This window comes from Erythrolamprus reginae, chromosome 2 (assembly GCF_031021105.1).
Source record: "Erythrolamprus reginae isolate rEryReg1 chromosome 2, rEryReg1.hap1, whole genome shotgun sequence".
Taxonomy (NCBI): Eukaryota; Metazoa; Chordata; class Lepidosauria; order Squamata; family Dipsadidae; genus Erythrolamprus; species Erythrolamprus reginae.
In genome coordinates, this window is record NC_091951.1 from 211,563,032 (window position 1) to 211,589,498 (window position 26,467).

Here is a 26,467-nt window from a genome sequence, read left to right on the forward strand (position 1 = left end):
CACATCTGGAGTACTGTATTCAGTTCTGGTCATCACACTTCAAAAGAGACATTGAAACTCTGGAGAAGGTGCAAAAAAGAACAACCAAGATGATTAAGGGATTGGAAACCAAGACTTACGAAGAGAGACTGAGAGAACTGGACATGGATAGCCTAGAGAAAAGGGGGGCCAGAGCGGACATGATAACAGTCTACAAGTATACAAGGGGATGTCACAGAGAGGAGGGGATCACTTTATTCTTCAGGGCACCAGAGGGCTGGACGAGGAACAACGGCTGGAAACTGACCAAGGAGAGATTAAACATGGAGATAAGGAGGAACCTCGTGACGGTCAGAGCGATCAACAACCTGGAACAACCTACCAGCGGACGTTGTGAACTCCAACACTCTGGACATTTTAAAGAGAAGATTGAACTGCCACTTGACTGGTGTACTATAGGGTTCCTGCTTGGGCAGGGGGTTGAACTCGATGGCCGTCATGGTCCCTTTCAACTCTAACAATAAATAAGTAAATAAATAAAATAAATAATTTTCTTTTTACAAAACACATGCCAAACATTTCCCCAAATTCATAATATATTTCTTCTTTGGCAGCTTATTAGGCAAAATTGTAAGAACCTGCCTCAGTTTAGTTTGTCAGGATACTGATTATGGAAGTGTTTGATGAGTTTAGGGGCTCTAATGTGGCGATGGTCAACCCATTCATTCTGAGTTGTTGTGAAATCTTTCCAGACCATTAAGTACTGAAAAGTTCCCCTATGCTTACGGAAATTTAGAATTTCCAGGATTTCAAAGTGCTGCTCCCCTTCTAAAGTCTCCAGGACTGGTGGAAGTTTAGGTCTGAGCGGAGAAGTGACCTCAGGCTTCAATAAGCTGCAGTGAAACACAGGGTGAACTGTCGAAGGGACTCAAATCTGGTTCTACAATTCTTTATTATTTATTTATTTATTCATTCATTCATTCATTCATTCATTCATTCATTCATTTATTTATTGGATTTGTATGTCGCCCCTCTCCAATTACTGGGTGAATGATGTGTTTAATTGGGAGGAGCCCTACAAACTTGGATCCCAACTTCTTTGCTGATTGTAAAGATTGCAGGAAGCATATGAAAAGGTAAACTCACTCACCAATATTAAATGGCTTGAGTTCCTCACACTTCTTGTTGGCTTGCTTCTTATAAGCCTCCATGACAGTCTTCCTTACCACCAGCCATTTATTTCGCAGTTGAGAGACCCACTCTTTCAGTGACGTGACTGGGATGTCATTGAATGGCAATTCAGGCATAGGGTTGAAGTCCTGTCCAGTAGCCACTCTAAGAGGAGTGAATCCTGTGCTACTATGCATGGAATTATTATATGCTACCTCAGCAAAAGGCAACAAATATCAATCCAGCTATCTTGCTGATGATTGATATAATACCTGAGATATTGTTCCAACACTGGATTCCTCTTTTCATACCCCCTATTAGTTTTGGAGGTAGTGACTTGAACTAAGACCCTGGTCAGTTCCCAGTAGTTTAAGAAATGCTTTCCAAAATTGTACCCCTCTGTCTGATATGATATATTGGGATGCTTCACGTAATCTGTAGACATGGTGCAAAAATAGTTTGGACAACCTCCTTGCTGAAGGAATCTTCTGATGGGACAAAATGCACTACGTTAGAAAATAAATATGTTATCACACATATTACTGAATTTCCTGGGCTTTCTGAAAGTTCCATGATACAATCTATTGAGACCTCTTTTTTGAAGAGAGGGCAACTTGCCACATAGTTTTCAATGTCTTTTTTCAGAAATGATCCATCAAAACTTTCTTTTGAATTAGATGCAAAGTCTTGACAAAGCCAAAGTGTCCAATGGCTTTGGAGTCATGACTTTTCTCCAAGACCATCAAGCTCTAACTCTTCAGTACATATAATTTAATTCCCACTCAGGCTAGTCTGTCCTGGACTGAACAAACATTTTCATTATTTTGAAACCATTTATTATCCTCCAAAGCGGCTTTAAGTGCAGCTGTCACCTCATTGTCAATTTGTCATTTTTCTTTTGCTTGTGGCACCAGTTGACTGGATGGGAGTAGGGTTTTGACTACCTCTGCTTTAGGGCAAGTGTATTGAGGCATTCAGAATAAAGTACTGGTCACGAAGTTCCCCCCCCCCCCCCCCCCGGGTCAGCTCAGTTGCTGACAGTTTTCTAGAAGTGTAAGCGCAGGATTGTAGCTGGTCATTCTCATTCTCCTATAACAACACAGCTCCCATAGCCACATTGCTAGCATCAACTTGGAAGACAAAAGGGGTGCTTGGGTTGGGATGTCTCAGGATTAGTTCAGCCGCAAACAGCCGTTTGAGGTTCTCAAAAAGTGCCTGGCATTCTAAAGTCCATTTAAAAGGCTGGCTGGGTTTAGATTTATCCTCTGCAGGGAGTCTAATTTGCGCAAAGGACAGCATGGATTGGCAGTAGAAATTGCTGAAACCCAAGAAGCTCTGTAGTTGTTTTCTAGTTTCAAGCAGAGTCCAGTCCAGCACCACTTGAATTTTTTGGGGTTCATCCAATGCCTCATGTGAGATGTGATAGCTCAAATAGTCTGTCTTGCTTTGGTGAAATACACACTTGAAAAATTTAGCATACAGTTTTTTGAGTACGGCCCTCACTAGTTTCATGTGCTGCACCTTTGTTTTGGTGTAAATTAAAATGTCATCTAAATACACCATTATCCCCTTGTATAAGTTCTCATATAAGACCTCATTTGTTAATTGCATAAACACTTCCGGGGCACCCTAGAGGCCTGGAAGCCAATGGGGGGACTTTAAATTGGAAGCATCCCAAAGGGAAGATGAATGCAGTCTTCCATTTATTTCCCTCCCTAATTCTTATGTAGTAGTAGATTTCTTGCAGGTCCAACTTAGTGAACATTTTGCCCTTGGCCAAATGAGCTAGCATGTCTTTCATCAGGGTCAGAGAGTAGATGCCTTCAATGCAAACAGCATTTAACCCCTTATAATTCACACATAGATGAAGCGTCCCATCTTTCTTTTTGTGGAACAGGACTTGTAGTAGGTTCTAAAATCTTTGCTACCAGTTCGTGCTCGTTTGTGCACATGTGTGACACTTTTGTGCATGCGCTTCTGGGCAGGGGTGGCAGAGCCTCACACTGCTGGTGCTACTGGTTCTTGGGATCAGGCCAAACCAGGAGTAATCCACTGCTGAATAGGACTGGGGCTGCTCCTCGGGGTTGGGCCAGTTGAATTAATCCATGGGCAAAGTTTTGGTCAGTGAATGATTGCAGTTCATCTAACTCCCTCCGGGTCATTGAATACAGTTTCAGTTTTGGCAATTTAGCCCAGTAAGGATTTCTATAACATAGTCCATTGGCTAGTGAGAGAGGAGTTTGTCCAAAATCTTTTCACTGTGCACTCCTCTTAGGTCCCAGTACTCCTTGATAATAGCAGGGAGGTCCTTCTCATCCCTGTGCCACTTCCATTTCCTGCCATGGGGAACTGCCTTCTAGAGTTCAACTTGCTTTTAGGAGGGTGACTTGTTTATATTTTCAGCAGTCCCCTCCTCCAGTTTACATTAGGATTCCACTTTTTTAGCCAAGCCAGCTCTAATATCAGCTGCTGTTCCATCCCATTACACTATGAAACTTAAAGCCTCTATATGAGCCCCCATCCTCATCTCTATGAGTTCAGTGACAAATTTTTCTGGGATGCCCCCAGCTACCAATCTATCTATTGCAAAATTAGATGGGTGTTTTCAGCCGCCTCAAGCAGATCCCTAATTTTTCAACCAGGACTGGATTAACCAGGTACCCGGTACAGGCTGAAGGGCCTGCAAGTTGGTCTTCAACCCTGAGCCTTGGAAACTTAGCTCTATGGGAAGCATCTATGATGTGACCAACCCACTTCCTAGGAGATCGTTGTCAGTCAACCCCTGGACATTGACTGGTGGGGTCAGAATTCCCTCATCTCATTTTGGTGACAGGGTGAACTTGATGACCTCCACTACCTTCAGCACCATTTCCCTGGCCCAAAGAGGACCTTGGTGGCCTTTCCTGGGGATACAGAAGCCAGTCTTTCACTCTGCCACTTTTACCCTGGCCACACTTGAAGCAAGTGGTGGAATGTAGCTATGGGTTTTGTGGTTTTGCTGCCTATCTGTTCTCTGGGGTAATTTCTTCCATAATTGGGTCAAGTGGTACTTGTCTCCACCTCTTCAGCCAGGACATACCAGTTATGAAGAGTAGCAGGGGCTCCCCATGAGACATAGGCATTGTACAAGTTGTCGTTCAGCCCATCTTTGAAACAACTAATGAGGATGTCCTTAGGCCAGTAGTTAAGTTAGCATGCCAGATCATAGAATTCCTCAGTAAATTCTGTTACTTCTTTGCAACCTTGATGCACTATTTTGAACAGTCTCTTGCTTTACAGTCAGTTAGGGGGTTGTCAAAACTCTGATGAAATGCCGTCATAAAGCAATTGAAGTTTCTCAGCTCCAGTGCATTCATGTTGCGGAGAGTCACCATCTAGGAGGTTGCAACCCCTTCCAGTGCCAGGGTGATGCTTCTCTCCTTGGCACCCTCGGTAGGGATCTTCTGCCCATATTCTTCCATGTCTGTCAGAATATGGGCCAGGAAGAACTGGCTGGGAGGGAGTCTGCTGCGTCTTTGAAGACAATCCCCCCTCCGTAATTCCCCTCCCCCTCCCTAATTACAGCAAAAGCATGTGAAAATGCAAGCAAGCCTCCTCCCTCCCACTTTCAACAGAATGGTAGGATACGATGGTGGACCTGACATCCATTGAGAAAAACAGAATGTTCTTAGTTACTCTTACAGTAAATGGATAAAATAGTCTGCATTAGAGACCAAATTTATGAAACAGCTATCTCACTAAATCTAAGAAATTAAAGGTGATTGTACAGCAGGCTTGGCAGTTCCTGAGGTTCTTACAATGAAAAATGACCAACATTTGATAAAGGAATCTAAAACAGATCCTCGTCTTTCTTAATATAGGGTTGGATATTAACACACACACACAGCTAGACTATAATCCCTTCATTACTGGACATGGTAGTTGGAGATTATGGGAATTACAATTCAATTCTGAAGAATCATAAATTCTTGTTCAACCTTAATATTTGGTATGAATTTTTATCTCTATGATACTTGTATAGGTAAATACCAATACTAAATCTTAATAGATATTCTACACAGAGCCATTCTTTGTTTTGGCAGGATCCATTCTTGGACAAGTTCTTCACTCTGATAAACGTACTAGAGGAATATACTTTTCCTTTTCGACTTAAAGATGTGATCTTAACAGAGAACAACATCGAATCTGAATTGAAATCTAGTGTGGGCAACTTACGAGTGGCTAGCCTGGAACCTTTGGTAGCCTTCAGTCATCAGATTCTCAACAAGCTAATCCAACTCATTGTGTACCCACCTGTCATTGCCGGGCAGATTGGTGAGTGTCATATCTGTGGTCCTCTCCATTTTCTCTGAAAGGATTTTCTTGTTATCAGAAACAAGTGGAATAGCCCAAAGTCCCAATTTCTTTGAAAAATCCTCACTTTTACAGAGTTGGATGGAAGGGAACCTGTTTATGATAGCCACCCAGGCTAAGAAAACAAACCTTTACCAGGGTATAGGGTCTTCTGCTTGAATAAGGGGTTGGACTAGAGGACCCCCAAGATCCTTCCAATTCTCTTATTCTGTTAAGTAAAAGTAATATTCCAGCTTTCATATTTTAGATCCAGATTTCCATATTGAGATGAGTCCTCTTTGGATTCCAGCATAACAAAGAGTGTTTGAAGTATCAGTACACATCTCAGAGGGACAGACTTTTTTACAGTATCACTGTGGATCACAGTGGGTATGATTCTACCTGGGACAAGCAACTAGCTGGTGCTGTCAGGGTTGTTGTGTGTTTTTTTGGTTTTTTGTTTGCAAGAATTGTTCTCAGTCATTGTTGTATTTTTATTAGTCTGTTAATGCCCTTGTACACAAAGTATTTGATTTTTTTCTGCCATTAATTTGTTTATACTAAATTATACACAATCATTTTAAAATGTTTTCTTTTTCATTACATTGAATATATGGCAGGTCCTTTTGACTAAAAAGCATCTGGGTATCTTTTGCTTTTGTAGCATCCAGTTTTTATGGCACGTGTAACATAATCTTATATACCATCTTATATATCATATTATAACAAATAATTCATTAGGACTTACTCTCAAGTAGTCCCAATGCATAATATTATAATTTTTAAGTCATCTAACTTTTAATAAATCTTTTAAAGGCAGGCTTTTAATGAGCTTATTTTGTATTTATAGATAAGTGTATGTGTGTGTATGTAAAAGGAAAAGAAATAAGGGGGAAATGCCTTCTCCTCAAATACCGTTAACTAATTAAATTGAATACACATACACACACACAGTATACTTATATATTCATGCTTCCTTTAGTTTAATTACCGGTATTTTATTCTATGATGAGAATATATTGGAAATTAAACATATACATGTGTTGGCTATTTCCAGGTTTCTAAATAATCTCCCAATATTATTGAAAATTAAATGCTTGTTCAACCATAGAAACAAATTTAAGATCTTCAAACCATTGATGGAGAATGGTATCCTTCCAACTGCCTTTAGCTCATAAAAGTACATATTATCCATGCAATAATATTTCCCAAATTTAATACTAAATTATTTTGATTTAGGTTTGAGCTAATTTATATTTCAGGTTAAACCTTTTGTTAGAATTTTATTAATTAAAAGCCTGCAGTAAAATAATAAATGGCTAGTGGATTTTTTAAAATTTGTAAAATTTATATGCTGCTGAGATCATTGTCCTTATTTGTTTGAAGTCAATCTTAGAGAATTTTTGTGAAGGAGCTTTAGTGAAAAGAAACTCATTTTCACTATGCCATACATTTTTATCACAGTCACAAAACACATGATAACAGACTAATTCCTAGTCTCTTCTTGTTTGGAAGGCAGCTAATCCCCCTGCTACATGGGATACGATTTTTTTTAAAAAGACAATTTGTTTTATACACTTTGTGCACAATTATTAGGCAAGCTGTATTTTGAATAGAATATAATTCTTTATTGACCAAGTGTGATTGGTCTTTGATGCATGTGCCCTCAGTGTACATAAAAGAAAATATACATTTGTCAAGAATCATGACATAGAATTAATTTTGTTATTGAACAGCTACAGTCTCTTGATCAATCCAAAATGTTAATAAACCTCAAATGTGAATATTTAAGGAAGTAAAGTGAGTTTATGGCTCTCTTAGAAGAATTTCTATGTGTGAACAATTATTGGGCAACTATTAGTGTGTCATGTGCAGAATTATTATACAACTAAATGAAAAGTGAAAATTTTCCCAATTCATTTATATTTACCTGTTAAAGTGAGAATAATGAACAAATGACTCAAAATTTACAAATAATTTTTTTAGGCCACACTCTCCCTTATTACACCTATAACTATTAAGCATTCAGGTTTATATAGCTTGGAGGTAGAAAATATGCATACAAATGATTTGTCCAAACACTCACTTGCCTAATAATTATGCACACAATGTACTCATAGAAGTGCTTTAAAAAAAACAAGTCCTGTAAAAGTTAAAAGAAAATCCCAAATCTGCTGTTATTATTATTATTATTATTATTTATTAGATTTGTATGCCGCCCCTCTCCGCAGACTCGGGGCAGCTCACAGCAGTGATAAAACAATATACAATAGCAAATCTAATATTAAAGTCTAAAATAACAATTTTACATTAAAAACCTAAAAACCCCATTATATAAAAAGCATACACACAAATATACCATACATATAGGCAAGGGGAGATGTCTCAGTTCCCCATGCCTGACGGCAGAGGTGGGTTTCCACTGATACCACCATGCCATTACCTGCTATCTGCAGTTTCTGCCTACTGAAAAGGATGAAAGAGATGATGCTTTGAAGCAGGTAAAATAGAAAAAGGGCAGGAGAAATTTTCCTGTGTCTTTGTGCGCATAAAGCAGAAGAAAAGCCATAAACATTCATCCTCTAATAGTTTAATAAAAACACATTCAATGTCCCAGTTGAACTCGTGGTAGCCTCTGGTTTTTCTTTCTGCACCATTTTTTTTATTAGCAGATGGGGAAACAGCAAATTTTATAGGTGACTGTAGATATTAAATGTACTAAGAAACTGCCCATTTTTTGATGTACGTAATTTGTCTTCCATAACTAATATTTGTCTTAATCTGTTGAGTCTCACCTTTCTCCATTTCTTTTTTTACTTCTTCCAGTGAACTTGGGCCGTGCAGTGTTTGAAGCCATTGCTGTGATGGTGAACCAGATCCACAAGAGTCTGGAGAGCAGCCAAGATCAGCATGGCCACAATCATCTGTTGGCCTCTTATATCTTCTATGTTTTCCGTCTGCCTGTGATGGAGCCAGGTTTGCCAGGGATCACAAATAATTAGTATATGTATGAGCAAGCAAAGAATTGTGTGTCTGATCATCTTTCCTTTGGGCTGTGAGCCATTTGCATGGCCTGGAGCTCAGGAATGTTTGGAACCATTCCAAGTATTTAGCGAAGACCTACCATATTTTTTGGTATATAAGATACAACTTTTTCTCCACTAAAAGAGGGTGGAAATGTCAGTGTGTCTTATATTGCTGAATGCAGCCATTTTTGGTCTTCTAAAAAATTGTGAAAAATGGGCCCGGTTTTTGTAAAAAAGTGTGTGCACAGAAGTTTGGGAGGCCTGAGAGTTCTCCTGGAGGCTGGGGGAAGGCAAAAAAGGGTCATTTTTTGCAAAAATGGGAGTGTTTTTGCCTTCCCCCAGCCCCTAGGAACATTCTGCAGGCTTCCCAAACCCTTTACATTCCTTGTTTTTCACTGCGCACTGTTTGTGAAAAACAGTGGGCAGAGGGTTTGGGAGGCTGCAGAGTGCCTCTGGGGGCAGGCTAAAATGCCCCTGTTTTGTGAAAAATGGGCCCATTTTTTGCAAAAATTGGGGTGCGCAGAGCATTTGGGAGGCTTGCAGAATGCTTCTGAGGGCCAGGGAGTACAAAAACTTTTTTTCTTTCTTACCTCTTTGAAATATTGGTGGGTCTTATACACTGGTGCTTCTTATAGTCCGAAAAATATGGTATATTCACAAAAAAAGTCATTAACTTCTTGTATTATTAATATATCTCTGTTAAAATGGATGGCAAGTAATGATTATAAACCTGGGATGACTGATTTAGGAGCTACTGAGTGGTTCAAAAAAGTCTGAGAAGCAAACTAAGGGATTACCATTGAGGACAGCTTAATGATTCTCTTAATTTCTGCAGAGAAGAATATCCTGAGCAGAAATCCTATCCTATTTGGAATATTCCCTCTGCCAATTTGAAATTAAAGGTAGATTTTTAGAAGCTCTGACTATAGGTAGCCTTTACTTAATGACTACAATCAGGACCAGCTGCATCACTAAGTGATGCAGACATTGACAAAAATACCAGCTGATCAGACTTACATTGTCATTTCTGCTGCTATTATTAAGTAAATCACCTCGGAGACATGGCTCACCATGAATTACAGTTTTACTGTCAATTTATCCATTAACTTAACTTGTTGGAATCCAAGTATGAAATGTGGTATCGTGACCATGGGACATTGCAAGAGTTGTAAAGATCCATTGGTTGCAAAGTGCCTAAATGTCATCCACAAGATTGCAGGGATATTGTGATGATCATAAATGTTGAGACTGATCATAAAGTTACATTTTTTGGCACCATTGTAATTTCAAATGATCAAAAAACAGGACAGTCATTAAGTGAGGTCTGCCTGTAAATTGGTTGCTTACCCAGCCTCTCCATTTCTTCCCACTACAGCAGCCAAGATTGAGAACAGCATAATATGCTCCATTACAGGTAGTATGAGGATGTGGGTCAAAATAGTACTCATATAACATGCAGTGTAAAAGAACATTCTGTAATAACACTTCAGCATTATAACATAAAATCTACTTCAAAAAGCTCCAGAAGTGAAATTGCAGTAGAAAAATATTTTAATGAGTTTTCTGAAAGGAAGGAAATAGAGTACATTAATGGAAAAGGGGAGAGGTTATTTTCAAATTTATGACAATTTTCCCTCTGCTTGAATGAAAAAGAAACTAATATGGTTTATGGTTGGTTATGGTTTATTGGATTTATATGCCGCCCCTCTCCGCAAACTCGGGGCGGCTCACAACAATAATAAAAAATAGTACAGTACACAATACCAAATCCAATGCCCACCCATCCAGTTCCAATTTAAATTAATAATCTCATAAAAAACAGTATATATAAAAAACAGGCACACAGTCAATCAATCAACAAAACAATATGGGCAAGGGGGAGGTGTTTTAGTTCCCCCATGCCTGACGGCAAAGGTGGGTCTTAAGGAGTTTACGAAAGGCAGGGAGGGTGGGGGCAATCCTAATCTCAGGGGGGAGCTGGTTCCAGAGGGTCGGGGCCCCCACAGAGAAGGCTCTTCCCCTGGGTCCCGCCAGACGATATTGTTTAGTCGACGGGACCCAGAGAAGGCCAACTCTGTGGGACCTAACCGGTCGCTGGGATTCGTGCGGCAGGAGGCGGTCCCGAAGATATTCTTGTCCGGTGCCATGAAGGGCTTTATAGGTCATAACCAACACTTTGAATTGTGACCGGAAACTGATCGGCAGCCAATGCAGACTGCGGAGTGTTGGAGTGATATGGGCATACTTGGAGAAGCCCATAATTGCTCTTGCAGCTGCATTCTGCACGATCTGAAGTTTCCGAACACTTTTCAAAGGTAGCCCCATGTAGAGAGCGTTACAGTAGTCGAGCCTCGAGGTGATGAGGGCATGAGTGACTGTGAGCAATGACTCCCGGTCCAAATAGGGCTGCAACTGGCGCACCAGGCGAACCTGGGCAAACGGCCCCCTCGCCACAGCTGAAAGGTGTTTTTCTAATGTGAGCTGTGGATCGAGGAGGACGCCCAAGTTGCGGACCCTCTCTGAGGGGGTCAATAATTCCCCCCCCAGGGTAATGGACGGACAGATAGAATTGTCCTTGGGAGGCAAAACCCACAGCCACTCCGTCTTGTCTGGGTTGAGTTTGAGTTTGTTGACACCCATCCAGGCACCAACAGCCTCCAGGCACCGGCACATCACTTCCACTGTTTCGTTGACTGGACATGGGGTGGAGATGTACAGCTGCGTATCATCGGTATATTGATGATACCTCACCCCATGCCCTTGGATGATCTCACCCAGAGGTTTCATGTAGATATTAAATAGCAGGGGGGAGAGGACCGACCCCTGAGGCACCCCACAAGGGAGAAACCTCGGGGTCGACCTCTGACCCCCCACTAACACCGACTGCGACCGACCGGAGAGGTAGGAGGAGAACCACTGAAGAACAGTGCCTCCCACTCCCAACCCCTCCAGCCGGCGCAGAAGGATACCATGGTCGATGGTATCGAAAGCCGCTGAGAGGTCAAGGAGCACCATGACAGAGGACAAGCCCCTGTCCCGGGCCCGCCAGAGATCATCCATCAACGCGACCAAAGCAGTTTCTGTGCTGTAGCCAGGCCTGAATCCAGACTGCTGAGGACCTAGATAATGTCTAATAATAGACAGCTCAATCATACAAGAGATTCATAGACATTTTAAAACATCTGCACAAATGCTAGAAGTCACTCTCCTAGTCTGACTCACTCTGTATTTCTTCCAGAGACTGGAGTATCACCCCACAGTGGTAACCTCCAATATGCTACCTTGTCCCGTGCGACTGGGCGCCCTGTCAGCCTTAACCTCTCTCGTTCCAAAAGTATCAGCAACAGCAATCCTGACCTGACCACCACACCAACTTCCCCAGACGAAGAGGTTCAGAAAATTATCAGCAGCAAGGTTAGTACAACACTCTACTGACCCTGTCCTTCCCAAGAAGGAGGAAGTTTCTTTAGCTGCCAAACCATCTGCTAAAATTGTAATCTAAGTGTCAGGTTATCAGGCATTTTGGTTTTTCACAATTCGAACACTGTGTTCTTGTGCTTTTATTTTACTGATGTGCTGTTCTTTATGCGGTTTTTTTGTTCTTATTGTATTCTGTACAGTTTTAATAGTTTGCTCCCTACCCAGAAAACTTTTACTTATAAGCAATTTGGATATATAATAAATATAATCTTCCCCACACAGAATAATTAAAAAATAGAAATGTAAAGATTTGTAGACCTAAAAATGGTTCCCCATCAGTCTTTATATTCTCTGGCTTTTCCAAGGGTGTGCTCATCAGATTAGCCTGGGCCTCTATTTTACGGAGTGGGCTAATCCCAAATTCTAATCTGGGCATGGAGAAATTTTGTTTTTTGTATCAAATATGACCGGAAAGGATTTATTAACCTCTATACAAAGTCCCTCTCTCTCCAGTGCTCCTGCCCAGCACTGAGAAAAAACAAAATAATTATACCCAGAGAATGTAGGTTTTCTTTCCCCAGCTGTTACAAAACTTTCTTCTCATAGTTCTAAATTATAAAAAATGCCTGTTTTAGTTGACTTGCATTGATTACCTGGGGAGATCAGACTGGGAAGCAGGGATGGGCTAGGTGCTGGAATGGCGGGAATGCCGTTCCAGTGGCGGAAATGGAGCATGTAGCTTAGCTCCATTGCCGCTAGGCATGCACATGTAGTGCACATACAAACGACGCTATTCCGTTTTGCTTCCGTGCATACGCAGAAACAAAGAAACTGGCAATCTTTGCTGCCAGAAGGACATCTGCATGCAAAATTGCAGCTGCTGCTTATGCGCAGCAGCCAAATCTCGCTGCAATGCCTAGAGCAGCAGCTGGGCCAGTAGCAAAAGCGGTCTGCCTGAGCTCTTGCCGCGTGGCCTGCTTTCTGTTCTCCCGTACCACAGGGATCTCTCGGCATGGCAATGGCACCCCGAGCGAGTCATGGCCTTTGGGAACAGCAGCAGACGGAGGGCAGGCAAATGGGCAGGACACATGGTGGGGGTAACTTACCTTATTTTCGCTTTCTGGCTTTTTTGCTTCTGCACATTCACGGAAGCCAAAAAAAAGCCGGAAATCGTGCTTCCTCATGTGAGATTCAGCTTCCGCACATGTGCAGAAGCTGAATCCCAAACCGTGCGCATGTGCACTTGTGCTCCTGGCCCCATTCCAATGGTGCCAGGAATAGTGGGAAGTATGTATGTACTGTACGTGAATGCATGTCTCAGGATAGGGCAGGCATATTTGTGTAAATTTGGGAAAAGGCATGCTAATATTGGCTCCACCAACATCCATTGTTAGCACTTTTGACGTGATCAGACAATTTCCTCCAATCTTTATGCTTTGGGCTCCCTAAAGAAAGTTTTTTCTTAGCTCACTTCTTAAATAGAGTGCATTGCCCTGCATACTTTTGGATTTATAGGAGAGTAATCTGACCATAGCTTTACATGAAAGCAGCATTTACAGGGCTTATTCAAATATTTGTATTACATGCAATTATTTTTCTTACTTTTTTTCTTTCTTTCTTTCTTTCCAAAGCCTTAAGTTAGATTTTTTTTAAAAAAAATGCAACCACTGAAGTATGAAACCATCAAAAGGTTTCTCTGGAAGTAGCAACTTTAGAGCAGTTCTCAGTGGAATCACACCAGCAATTTGATTCCGCCTAACATCTGTGCTATATGAAAAGCAAATCTCACATTTGAACCATTGACTGCACTACAGATGAAGCCAACAAAATCAGACTTAAAGTCACTAATATTCTCTTCTCTAGCAAACCTCCTAGAAGCAACATACAAAAGGAGGAACGAGATGCACTTATCAATTTGAAGAAAGACAATGATATAATCATCCTTCCAGCCGATAAAGGAAACTCCACAATAGTGATGAACACATCAGACTACAAAGAAAAAATGTCCATCCTACTACAAAACCCTGCCTACAAACGTCTAAGCATAGATCCTACCACCTACCTAGAAAAAACCACCAAATCCAAAATTAAGGCCTCTCCCATCAGTGAAGAAATCCAGCGAAAAATCATCCCCAGAGAAAAATCTTCCATATGTCCAAAACTCTATGGCCTTCCAAAAATGCACAAAGAAGGAATACCTCTCAGGCCAATAGTCAGTTCTATAGGCTCCCCTCTACAAAACCTTGCCAAATTTTTAGCCAAATATCTTCAACCATATACAGAAACTATCACCTCATATGTACAAAATGCATTCCACTTTATACAAATAATTAAAAAACAAAACCTACAACCTGGTGACCTACTTGTGAGTTTTGACGTCGTATCCCTTTTCACACAAATACCTATTAAAGAAGCCTTAACAGCTATCCAGGACAAACACAAGCCCCCCAAATATATCCTAGATCTAACCAACCACTGCCTGACTAATACATACTTCATCTATAACGAACAAAGATATAAACAGATAGAGGGAGCCCCCATGGGATCACCCCTCTCACCTGTCATCGCCAACCTCTATATGGAATATTTTGAAAATAATGCATTAGAGCAATCCAAACACAAACCTAAACTTTGGCTGAGATATGTTGATGATACTTTTGTAATTTGGCCACATGGAAGGGAAAAACTAGACAATTTCCTCACACATCTCAATAACCTACACCGCAAAATACAATTTACTATGGAAACAGAAATCAATGATCAACTTCCCTTTCTAGATGTACTGGTCTATAAAAAACCCAATGGCACCCTAGGACACACTATCTACCAAAAGAAAACCCATACCAACCGTTATCTAAATGCACACTCCCACCACCACCCCGCACAGATCACCTCAGTGGCCAAAACTCTCATCACCAGAACCAAACGCCTAGCTGACCATGAGCACTTAAAAACTGAATTGAACAAACTCAAAGATGTATTAATTTCTAATGGATTCGAAAGGAAAACAATCACAAACCTAATAAAAAAAGAGACACCCCCCAAAAATCAAGATCAAGAACAGGACAATGGTACCACCCTCCTCCCTTACATCAAGGGCACCACAGACAAAATTAGTAAAATTCTGCACAAACATAACATCAAAACTTCATTTTTCACTAACCAAAAAATATCAAATATCCTAAGGAACCCAAAAGATAAAATCCAATTAGAACACCAAGGAATCTATGAAATCCCTTGCAAAACATGTGCAGCCACATACATTGGACAAACCAATCGAAGAGTAAGTGCACGCATTGCAGAACATAAGAATGCAGTTAAAAAAGAAGAAAAGACTTCCTCCCTTGTCCAGCACATTAAAAAAACAGGGCACGAAATTGACTTTGAAAAAACCAAATTACTTTCCAAAACAGAAAATTTATATAGAAGAATTATTTTAGAAGCTATAGAGATTGAGAAACACCCCCTCTGCATAAATAAAAGGGATGATACGTCCCGCCTACCAGAGATTTGGAAACCAGCCTTAAACAAAAAAAAAAACACTTCATAATAATCACCATGTCAATCCTTCTAGCAATTATGATTCCACCAACCAATCAGATCACTAAAACATAGTCACCCAATCTATTTGCTACATTCAAACCAAATCCCCACCTCTAACACTATATACAAGGAAGAAATGGCAGTTGCAAACATTCCATATTTACAACAGCACGAAGCTTGAAACTTCAGCCTGATGATGGTGAATGTGATTTCACCGAAACGTCGCACAGACACTCAAAATATTACACGCGGCAAAACCCAAACTCAGAACAATCTACATACATATATGGAATGACACACGCAGGAAGCTGCCTGGCGGCTTGTCAACCGGTAGGGCTTCCACCCTACTTGAAAGTTTTCAGAGAGAGCAAAGGAGAATCTCGGCGCTTCAGCTTCAGACAAGGCTCCCTTGACAAGATGCCCCCCTTCCTCCTCCTCCGGAGCCCACGGGGATAGCCACATGCTCCCCTTTGTCTCCCCGGCCAAAGAAATGGTGTCCAATTGAAGTAGCGATCCAGCTGCTGCTGCTTTTCCTCCCTCCCTTTGATCCTGGGCAGCCCCATCCAGGAGAAATCGCTCCAAGTCCTCCTGACCCCTCTTGCCCATCAGAAAGAGAAAGGGAAGGAGAAAGAGAGAAGGGGAAAGAGAGAGGGGGGAGTGTGTGTGTGTGTGTGTGTGAGAGAGAGAGAGAGTGGCTGACTGCCTCTCCTTTGCAATGATACCTGAAGCTGCCTGGCTACTTCGTCCCTATCCCAGGTGAAAGTCCCATCCCCCACAACTTTCGTTACGTATCTAGGACTGGCAACTGTTTCCCTTCTCAGGTAAGCCTCTAGATGGATGGATGGATGGATGGGGTGGGTGGGTGGGTGGGTGGATAGATGGATGGATGGATGGATGGATTGATAGATAGAAGCTTCTGAGGAGAAGGTTGAAGGGGGAAGAAATAAAGAAAAAAACCTGTATTCGTCAGTCCCTCAGCTGCTCTCTCGTCCTCGGGCAAAGCCGCCAGGCGTGTCCAGGGGGCGAGCCCAGCACAGTAGACTGGCAGCTTCTGGTGTCATTGCAAAGGAGAGGCAGTCAGCCTCTCTCTCTCTTTCTCTCTCTCTCTCTCTCACACACACACACATACACACTCCCCCCTCTCTTTCCCTTCCATTCTTTCTGATGGGCAAGAGGGGGAAGAAGGACTCAGAGCGGTTTATTATGGACGAGGCTGCCGAGGATCAAATGGAGGGAGGAGAAGCAGCCACTACTTCAACTGGCCGCCACTTCTTTGGCCGGGGAGACAAAGAGGAGCACGTACCTGTCCCCGGAGGAGGTGGAGGAGGGGGAGATCTCGTCCAGCCACTGGAAAGCAAAGGGAAAACCCCAGGTGCTTCAGCCTGGCAACAATCCAGAGAAAGCGCTCTCGCAGCCGCTTCACAGTGGCTACAGCGGTGGCGGCGGCTGCAACTTCTCCAAGCAGGCAGCGCCTCCTAAGCGGGCTCCAGGTTCAGGCGCGGCTCTCCCCCCCAATCCCGCCAGGGGCTGTAATCAAATAGGAAATCCCGGCGGTGACAGTCACAAGGCAGGGGAATCCCTATGGCAGTCAGAGAGCCCATGGACCCGGACTCAGGTTTGTAAGATGGAAAGGGTCTTTAAGAAGGGCCGTGAATGGGAGGCTCAGCATCCTTCGGCGGCAGCGCTGGCAACTTTTGAGTTTTGCGCTGGGGAGGAGCAGAAGGGCTGGCTTGCCTCACTCCCCAGCGCTTCGCCCAGGATGACAGGGACAGTGAAGGAGCGGGGGAAGGAAACGGGAGGCTCAAGTCTCCTTCGGCGGCAGCGCTGGCAACTTTTGAGTTTTGCGCTGGGGAGGAGCAGAAGGGCTGGCTTGCCTCACTCCCCAGCGCTTCGCCCAGGATGACAGGGACAGTGAAGGAGCGGGGGAAGGAAACGGGAGGCTCAAGTCTCCTTCGGCGGCAGCGCTGGCAGCTTTTCTTTTTTGCGCTGGGGGGGAGCAGAAGGGCTGGCTTGCCTCCCTCTCCAGTGCTTTGCCCAGGATGAGAGGGACGGTGAAGGGGGGGGGGAGAATGGGAGGCTCAAGCCTCCTTCGGCAGCAGCGCTGGCAACTTTTGAGTTTTGCGCTGGGGGGAGCAGAAGGGCTGGCTTGCCTCCCTCCCCAGCGCTTCGCCCAGGATGAGAGGGACGGTGAAAAGGGTAGGGGGGGGGGAAACGGGAGACTCAAGCCTCCTTCGGTGGCAGCCCTGGCAGTCTTTCTATTTTGCGCTGGGACAGAGCAGAAGGGCCGGCTTGCCTCCCTACCCAGCGCTTCGCCCAGGATGAGAGGGACGGCAAAGGGGCAGGGGGGAGAAACGGGAGGCTCAAGCCTCCTTCGGCGATGGCGGCCCGGCTTCCAGGTTTCTGAGTTTTGGGCATGCACACATTAATCACTTTTCCATTGATTCCTATGGAAAACATTGTTTCATCTTACGAACTTTTCACCTTACGAACCTTGTCCTGGAACCAATTAATTTTGTAAGACGAGGTATTACTGTATGTGTGTGTGTGTGTGTGTGTGTGTGTGTGTGTATACAAGGCCGAAATGGGACCATCCTAGTCTCCCTGAATTTTAAAATTCCAGCTAAAAAAAAACATTTGACATATTATATATATATATATATATGTGTGTGTGTGTGTGTGTGTGTGTGTCACATGTTTAAGCTGAATTTGAAAATTAAGGGAGACTAGGATAGATCTATAAATATATATAAATATATATATATATAAATATTCAGCAAAAATAAGTGTATATATATGTATCACATGTTTTTGCAGAATTTTTAAAATTAAGGGAGACTAGGATAGCGTTATTTCAGCCGTGACATATATATATGTCCCATGTTTTTGCTGAATTTGAAAATTAATTATATATATATATGTATATATATATAATTAATTAATTTTCAAATTCAGCAAAAACATGTGACATAGAATAATAGCACTATAATTCCTCCTTTCTTTGCAACCACATCCATAATCAATGTTTATATTTTTTTAAACTACAGCAACAGTGGTTGTTGTTTTTTCTGAAGCAGCCAATGTGGTTCTTTTGCCCTGCTCATTGTATCTGTTGTGATTATTTTTTCCTTTCATACTGTTTTTCTACATATTGCCTAGGGGATCGACCGTTCTCACTCTTGGGTCAACTCTGCCTATGCCCCTCGAGGCCCCAAGTCTGTGTTTCGCAGGAATCATCCGAACTCCAGCACGGACCTGAAGCAGGTGCCTTTCCTCTCCCTCCAATTGTGCTTGTAGCTTCTCCCTTTGGCAGGCTTGTCAAAGTTCATCTGCAGCAGCAGCCAGATTCAGATGGAGAATAAATTTTTCTGAATGGCTGAAGTGAGACGCTGCTGAGCACAGCACTGGCCATCAAATGTATTTTCACAGACAAATAAGTTTTCTTTATTGAACATTCCAATGTTCTCCATTTTTTCTTTGCCACTTTTGAAAGTTCAACCGGATGCAGAGTAGCATGGCATGCCTTCTAGAAAAAAGAGCAGTGGCAGGATATACACAAGGCTTTCTTGCTGGGATAGAACTTTTATTTATTTAGTTTGGAAGCATTTGAGCTGGGCACTATCAGAGAAAGAACTTGTCTTTGGAAAATCTTGAATATTTCCATTGATAAATTAGATTACTACTCTTACTGCTTACTGATGTGTGCTTGCTGTACATCTGGTTTCTAGCATCAATTTCCCAATCTCATAGATTTATCCATGACAGTTTGTGGCTCAATAAAGCCAAAACAATCTCTTTGGGTGGTGCTCTAATAAAATCTTATTAATTGTTAATTTATACATTTAACTGTTGCCTCTGACAAATCCTTGAAACAGGGATAAACAAGATGGGGAGGTGGAGTGCATTGGCTCCCGCTAGCTACTTTTGCCAAGTAAGTAGGTTGTATTGCTGTTTCAAAAAGCAGTATGTTAGCATGAATTCTTTTGATTACTTCTCTAAATGCCTATCTGTTTAAACATTGAAGAAATTCTGCCTCTTGGTGCCTACATGAGATTATGTTAGGTAAGTGCTTGATTTTTTCCCCTGCAGGTTTTCTTTTCATAGTTGGCAGGTCTTTGTGTCCTTCAGAGAAAAGCATTTGACCAGAAATATCTCAGAGCAAGGAGAGGAATGTCTAGAATTATTAGTTGAGTCCAAACTTTCCAAGTTCTCAAGATCAATGGTAGGGAAGGTTTGCCTATTTGCCGATGACTCTAAAGTGTGCAATAGGGTTGATATTCCTGGAGGCGTCTGTAATATGGTAAATGATTTAGCTTTACTAGATAAATGGTCAAAGCAATAGAAACTGCAGTTTAATGTTTCCAAATGTAAAATAATGCACTTGGGGAAAAGGAATCCTCAATCTGAGTATTGTATTGGCAGTTCTGTGTTAGCAAAAACTTCAAAAGAAAAGGATTTCTGACAGTCTCAAAATGGGTGAACAGTGCAGTCAGGCGGTAGGGAAAGCAAGTAGGATGCTTGGCTGCATAGCTAGAGGTATGACAAGCAGGAAGAGGGAGATTATGATCCCGCTATATAGAATGCTGGTGAGACCACATTTGGAATACTGTGTTCAGTTCTGGAGACCTCACCTACAAAAAGATATTGACAAAATTGAACCGGTCCAAAGATGGGCTACAAGAATGGTGGAAGGTCTTAAGTATAAAACGTATCAGGAAAGACTTAATGAACTCAATCTGTATAGTCTGGAGGACAGAAGGAAAAGGGGGGACATGATCGAAACATTTAAATATATTAAAGGGTTAAATAAGGTCCAGGAGGGAAGTGTTTTTAATAGGAAAGTGAACACAAGAACAAGGGGACACAATCTGAAGTTAGTTGGGGGTAAGATCAAAAGCAACATGAGAAAATATTATTTTACTGAAAGAGTAGTAGATCCTTGGAACAAACTTCCAGCAGATGTGGTAGATAAATCCACAGTAACTGAATTTAAACATGCCTGGGATAAACATATATCCATCCTAAGATAAAATACAGAAAATAGTATAAGGGCAGACTAGATGGACCATGGGGTCTTTTTCTGCCGTCAGACTTCTATGTTTCTATCAAGAATAGATTGTGGTTGTGCAATTAATTCCTTTACTCTCTGCTGCTTGCCTAACCAATAAGAGGCGCCTAATTTTACCCGAACGTTTTGGTCAACCCAGAAATGTTCCTTTTTCCACACAGAGTGTAGATGTGTTTGGGCTTCTACCCCCAAGCTGTAATCATAGCTGGATGGTAGACATTTGTTTGGCCGCTTCTCTTAGCCAGTTAGGACAAGCTCGGTTTTCTGTTTTAACTTTGGTGAGAACATTGTTCTCAGAGCATTTACTGTAGGCGTGAAAAGAATTAATTCTTGTGATTCTTCGAGGAATTAAAGGAAAGAAGGCTTTAGTGTTATTTGTTGCAAACTTTCTTAATCGGTTGTCTTCTTGAAATATTTTATTTTATTACAACTCCCAAATTCTTTCTCAGCATAGTGAAGGCTGCTGTTGTGAAGTGTACATCCTAAATATGGTAGGATGGGGAGTGGGATTTCAGCCCTTCAGGAAAAGATAACACTTTACTCAGTGAAGAGCTACCAAAATTTTTGCTACCCCATTGTGTTCCCCCAGGTCTGGGTAGTAGCCCATCCCTGACTCTACTGGAACATTATTATTATTATTATTATTATTATTATTATTATTATTATTATTATTATTATTATTATTATTATTTAGATTTGTATGCCGCCCCTCTCTGGAGACTCGGAGCGGCTTACAACAACAATACATAGTACAAATCTAATGGTTAAAAAAGGACAGTTTAAAACCCTTATTATAAAAACAGTCATGCATCCCAAACAAACCATACATAAAACATACTTGGTCTGTGAGCAATGCAAGTCTTGTGCTTTTACTGATTTGCACATATGTTTTTGGAGATGTGTGTTTGTGTATTTGTGTGTATATGTCTGTGCATGTGCTGAAGAATTACAAGTTTGAATCAGCCCTCTTGTTCTCTTACAAGAGGGTTTGTTTTCTAGTTTCAAATACATAGGACAATAATTGAGGTACAGAATATAACAAGAGTTACATTTTTTTGAGTTGTTCAACTTTTTTCATACATTCTTATTGAATCTGCAGATTAGGAGTGAAGTTGTAGATATTACAACCAAATGTAAAGCAAAAAATGAAACACAGCTAAAAGTGCAAGAAAAAAAAGAAAAATAGAAAAGAAAGAAAAAATATACAAAAAAGTAGCTTCTCATCTTTTCTACAACAGTTATAAGTACAATTGCAAATTCACCTCTTTATGGTTACAACATAACTCTCTTCTTTCTATAATCTATCCTGTGTAATTATCAAAACCATAAATTATAAATTATATATTTTTTTCTGTTTCACACAATCAGAATAGAGCTGGAAGGGATCTTGGAGGTCTTCTAGTCCAACCCCCTGCTCAACTAGGAGACCTTATACCAGGGGTGTCAAACTCATGTCATGGTGGCATCACGTGACACACTGGGATTTTCCCTTCCTTCACTAAACCGGGCATGGGCGTGACCAGCATGTGACCCATCTGCCCCATGGGCCGGGAATTTGACAGCCTTGTTCTATACTATTTCAGACAAATGACTGTCCAACCTCTTCTTAAAAACCTCCAGTGATGAAGCATCTATAACTTCTAACAGCAAGCTGTTCCACTAGTTAATTGTCCTCACTGTTAGGAAGTTTCTCCTCAGTTCCAGGTTGCTTTTCTCCTTTCCATCCATTGTTTCTTGTCCTACGTGTGCTTTGGAAAATAAGTTAACCTCATCCTCTTTGTGGCAACTGGAATATTGCTATCTGCCACCACCAGCCCTTTTCTCTAGACTAATCAAATCCAAATTTTTCACATTTTTTAACTTCCAGGTTTTTAAGCATCTTAGTTGCTCTTCTTTGCACTTTTTCCAAAGACTCAGCATCTATAGGTGTGGCCTTACTAAAACTTTATAAAGCAATACTAATACTTCAGGTGATTTTGATTCTATGCCTCTATTTATAAAACCAAGGATTGTATTAGATTTTTGGCTACTGCTCCATACTGCTGGCTCATATTTAAGTGATCGTCTACTAGGACTCCAAGATCCCTCTCACACCGTTACTGTTTTTGAGCTAATCTGTACTTGTTTTTTCCTGCCTAATTGTAAAACCTTGCTTTTCTCCACATTAAATTTCATTTTGTTAGATAGAGTCCAATGTTCAAGTCTGTCCAGATCTTTTTAATTCCTGAGCTTGTCTTCTTGCCTAGTGTTATCTGCAAATTTGACAACTACTATTCCCTCATTTAAGTCAGATATTGAAGAGTATTGGGCCTAAGACAGAACCTTGTAGGTAACCCCCCTTCTTACTTCCCTCCATGTAGGTGTAATACTGTTAGGGAAAACTCACTGAGTATGGTTTAACAGTCAGTTACAAATCCATCTGGTGGCGATGTTGTCTAGTTCACATTTTTCTAGCTTACCAAGAAGTGGATTGGGGTCTACTTTGTCAAATGCCTTGCTGAAGTTCACAAATACTCTGTCGATAGCATTTCGCTGGTCTACTAATTTAGTCACTTTGTCAAAGAATGAAATAAGATTGCTTTGGCATGGTGTGTTTTTAACAAACCCATGCTGACTTTTAGTTATAACTTTATTTGTTTATAAATGTTCAAAGAGCTATTTTTAAAATTATCTTTTCCAGTATTTTCTCAGGTATTGATATTAGACTGATTGGTTTTTAGTTTCCTGGGTCTGTTTTTTTTTACTTCTTCTTTGAAGATGGGAGCCACATCAACTCATTTCCAGTCCTCTGATAGTTCCCCAGTGCTCTAGGATTTTTGAAAGATATGGAACAATATTTCTGAGATAACATCTGACAGCTCTGATGATTTAAACCATCAGGTCCAATGATTTATATTTGTCAAGATCAGATAGGTATTCTTTAACCATTTTCCTGCTTCTTTTAACTTTCATTTCTAGTCTATTTTTTACAGTTATATTTTTGGTAGGTTAGCTGTAGTTTCTTTTTGCATGAACACTGATGCAAAGAATGTGTTAAGCAGCTCTGCTTTCTCTCTACTGACTGTTACTTCCTTGTCATCTTTTCTCCTTAAGCAGATCTATTGTTTCCTTTACTTTTTTCATGTTATTTATATGTTTTAAATATTTAAATTTAAAAGTTTATAATGTATTTCCAATCAGCAATAAACATAGATATTGACTTTTCTCTGACCAAAGTAGTCAACAAATATGCAATTGGTGATTTTCTAAGGCTCAGGGCAGGGTAGAAAATTAAGGATAATAACAAACTCCCCAGATGAGTCATAACACATTATTTAAAACATGGCATCAAAAATGGGTTGGCAACTGGCTTTCCTTTGGAAACCATAATGGACAGAAGTTTGAGATCTGGTTTGATCAAATACAATTATATATTCAAGTCAGAGTTGGTGTGGATTTGCTGTGTGTTTGAAAAACAGAGGGGGGGGAGAGAGAGAGAGAGAGAGATATGGGAAAATATTTTAAAAATATTGAACTTATATTTGGGAACTACTATAGATTTCAGAGGCTATGATTTCTTTGTTCATTGCATGATTGCCATTGTGCTACTTTTCCTACTGTCTTTTCATTTTTGCTCATACTATTTACTTTTAAACAAGTCATGGTTTCATCTACAAGAGTTAAAGTTACATTTTCTAACCTAGCAAGTTAATCATTCCCAGTTATTTATTTGCTTAACTTTTAATTTCGTAAAACACATTTTCTTTTGCTCCCTGGACAGTTTACAGCTTCTACCACAACTTGTCAATTTCCAGCACAGTGCTGACTCTTGGAACCCATTTAGATGTGAATGAGCCTTGAGCTCGCCAATTCCTCTTGTCCTCTGTCATGTCCTTGGGAGTACCTAAGTTTGATGGATTGATTGATTGATTAGATTTGTATGCCGCCCCTCTCCGCAGACTCGGGCGGCTCACAACAGCAACAAAAACAATATATATTAACAAATCTAATAATTAAAAAATCTAAGATAACAATTACACATTTAAAATCTAAAAGCAAGAAACCCCAATATAACAAACATACATACAGTCATATCATGCACTAGAACTACATAGGCAGGGGGAGATGTCTTAGTTCCCCCACGCTTGATGACAGAGGTGGGTTTTAAGGAGTTTACGAAAGGCAAGGAGGGTGGGGGCAATTCTAATCTCTGGGGGGAGTTGGTTCCAGAGGGCCGGGGCCGCCACAGAGAAGGCTCTTCCCCTGGGCCCCGCCAAACAACATTGCTTTGTTGACGGGAACCAGAGAAGGCCCACTCTGTGGGACCTAACCGGTCGCTGGGATTCGTGCGGCAGAAGGCGGTCTCGTAGATACCCTGGTCCGGTGCCATGAAGGGCTTTATAGGTAAAAGTTTTAGGTTATTTCCAAACCCTGACAAATTGTACCAATCAAAGGTGGTGTTATGAAACAAGCCAGTTTAAAACCATGGTTTTGTTAACTTATTTCAGTCTGCAGTTAAAATTAACAGACATTTAGATTTCAGTTACAATGCTAAATTAACCGTCATAACAGGAACAATACTATTGATTTTTCTTTACAGCCATTGGAATTTAAGAAGTGAAGTGTGTAACTCTAAACCATAGTTAGTTTTATATCCAAACCAAGCCTTGGGCATAGCTAGTTTATAATTGTATATTTGTATTGCTGGCATAGAAACAAAGACAGATTCTATTGCCTGTCCCATCCACCTTCCAGATTGTGCTGTTTACATTGGAAATGCAAAATATACAATAAAAGAGATTGGAGCCCAGGGTCCGTCTTTTCCCTAATTTCAGATAGCTAAACAGACCAGACAACTAAAAATAAACAGAGTTCCCCTGCCATTATAATTCTTTTTCCCAGTCATCCACACTGCAGCACAACAGATAAACAAGCAGAATTTCTGCATATGGGGAAGATGAGTTTGCTGCCAGGACAGTTCTAAGATAGGCCAGTTTTAGAGAGTTGGGCAAAGGCTTGGCATGAACCAGCAGGGGGACACACAGTGCTTCAATAAAAGAAAAGAAAAAAAAGAAAGTATCAGCTTCATCTGTTTATGCCAACTTTGACCGTGAGATCTTTTGAGTTGCTTGATCATCTTGAAGCAGCTCTGGAATTAGTAAGTCCCTTAGTTCTTATAACTTTCTGTTTCCTGGCAAAATGTATCTGGCTTTCAAATTCTAAGCAACTTTACCTCAGGTAAGGAAGTCAGGCTCTTTGTCCTTAACCATCACTTCACCATTTCTTCCATTCTGGGTAATACCTCTTCACCATCACTGTTTCCTCTTTTTTTCTTTCTTGCTGCTCCTCCTCTCACAGGCTGCGGAGTGTGCACCTAATCGTATCTCCTCCTATCTCGAGGGCTCCACTTTTGTGCCAGCAGCTCCAATGAGACCAGCAACCAAAAAGGTAGAGAAGGACTGTCAACCCAAAAATGTTTTCTGTGATACACTGAAATGTTGATTCTAGGAACACTTGGGAGGGAGATGCAGTGAGACAAGCTTAGAATTTAGCCAAAAGGCATTTTAATAAGATTTTTAATTTTGTTGAAAACTGAAAGAGACGCTGTAACAATGTGATATTACAGGAATGAATGCATGGAATGTGGCAACATAGGCTCTGAAGAGTGGCATAGCTTTGGCTGATGCTCATCTTTCTTTTTGCCAAGAATATTCCAGAACCTGCTGCCTGCAAGAACCAAACCAAAATTGGATTTTATTGTACATTGTTTATGATTGTTGTTAGCCGCCCCGAGTTTTCGGAGAGGGGCGGCATATAAATCCATTAAAACTTGAAACTTGAAACCATACTATAGTAATAGTTATGATATCCGATCCCTTATAGTAGTTCAGTTTACTGGGTCCTTTTGTTTTTACTTTCCCCTTCTGCCCATCTGTTCTAACTGAACATCATG

The 26,467-nt window shown here is 41.1% G+C and overlaps 1 protein-coding gene across 15 annotated transcripts in view; it reads left to right on the top strand.

Moving 5' to 3' along the window:
- The window catches only part of DOCK6 (dedicator of cytokinesis 6), a 280,141-nt gene that overhangs the window by 129,744 nt on the left and 123,930 nt on the right, over positions 1–26,467 (top strand). For 9 of the 15 annotated variants that reach the window (XR_011558174.1, XM_070741668.1, XM_070741676.1 and 6 more), the window contains 5 exons: positions 5,232–5,463; positions 8,308–8,457; positions 11,746–11,921; positions 18,627–18,731; positions 25,873–25,962. Coding sequence is in view for 13 of the 15 variants with exons in the window: in XM_070741668.1 (XP_070597769.1) it covers positions 5,232–5,463; positions 8,308–8,457; positions 11,746–11,921; positions 18,627–18,731; positions 25,873–25,962 (753 nt within the window). In the remaining 2 variants the exon portion in view is untranslated. Of the gene's footprint in view, positions 1–5,231; positions 5,464–8,307; positions 9,410–11,745; positions 11,922–18,626; positions 18,732–25,872; positions 25,963–26,467 lie in introns of those variants that run through there. The other 6 variants (XM_070741673.1, XM_070741674.1, XM_070741680.1 and 3 more) reach the window with 3 other exon arrangements.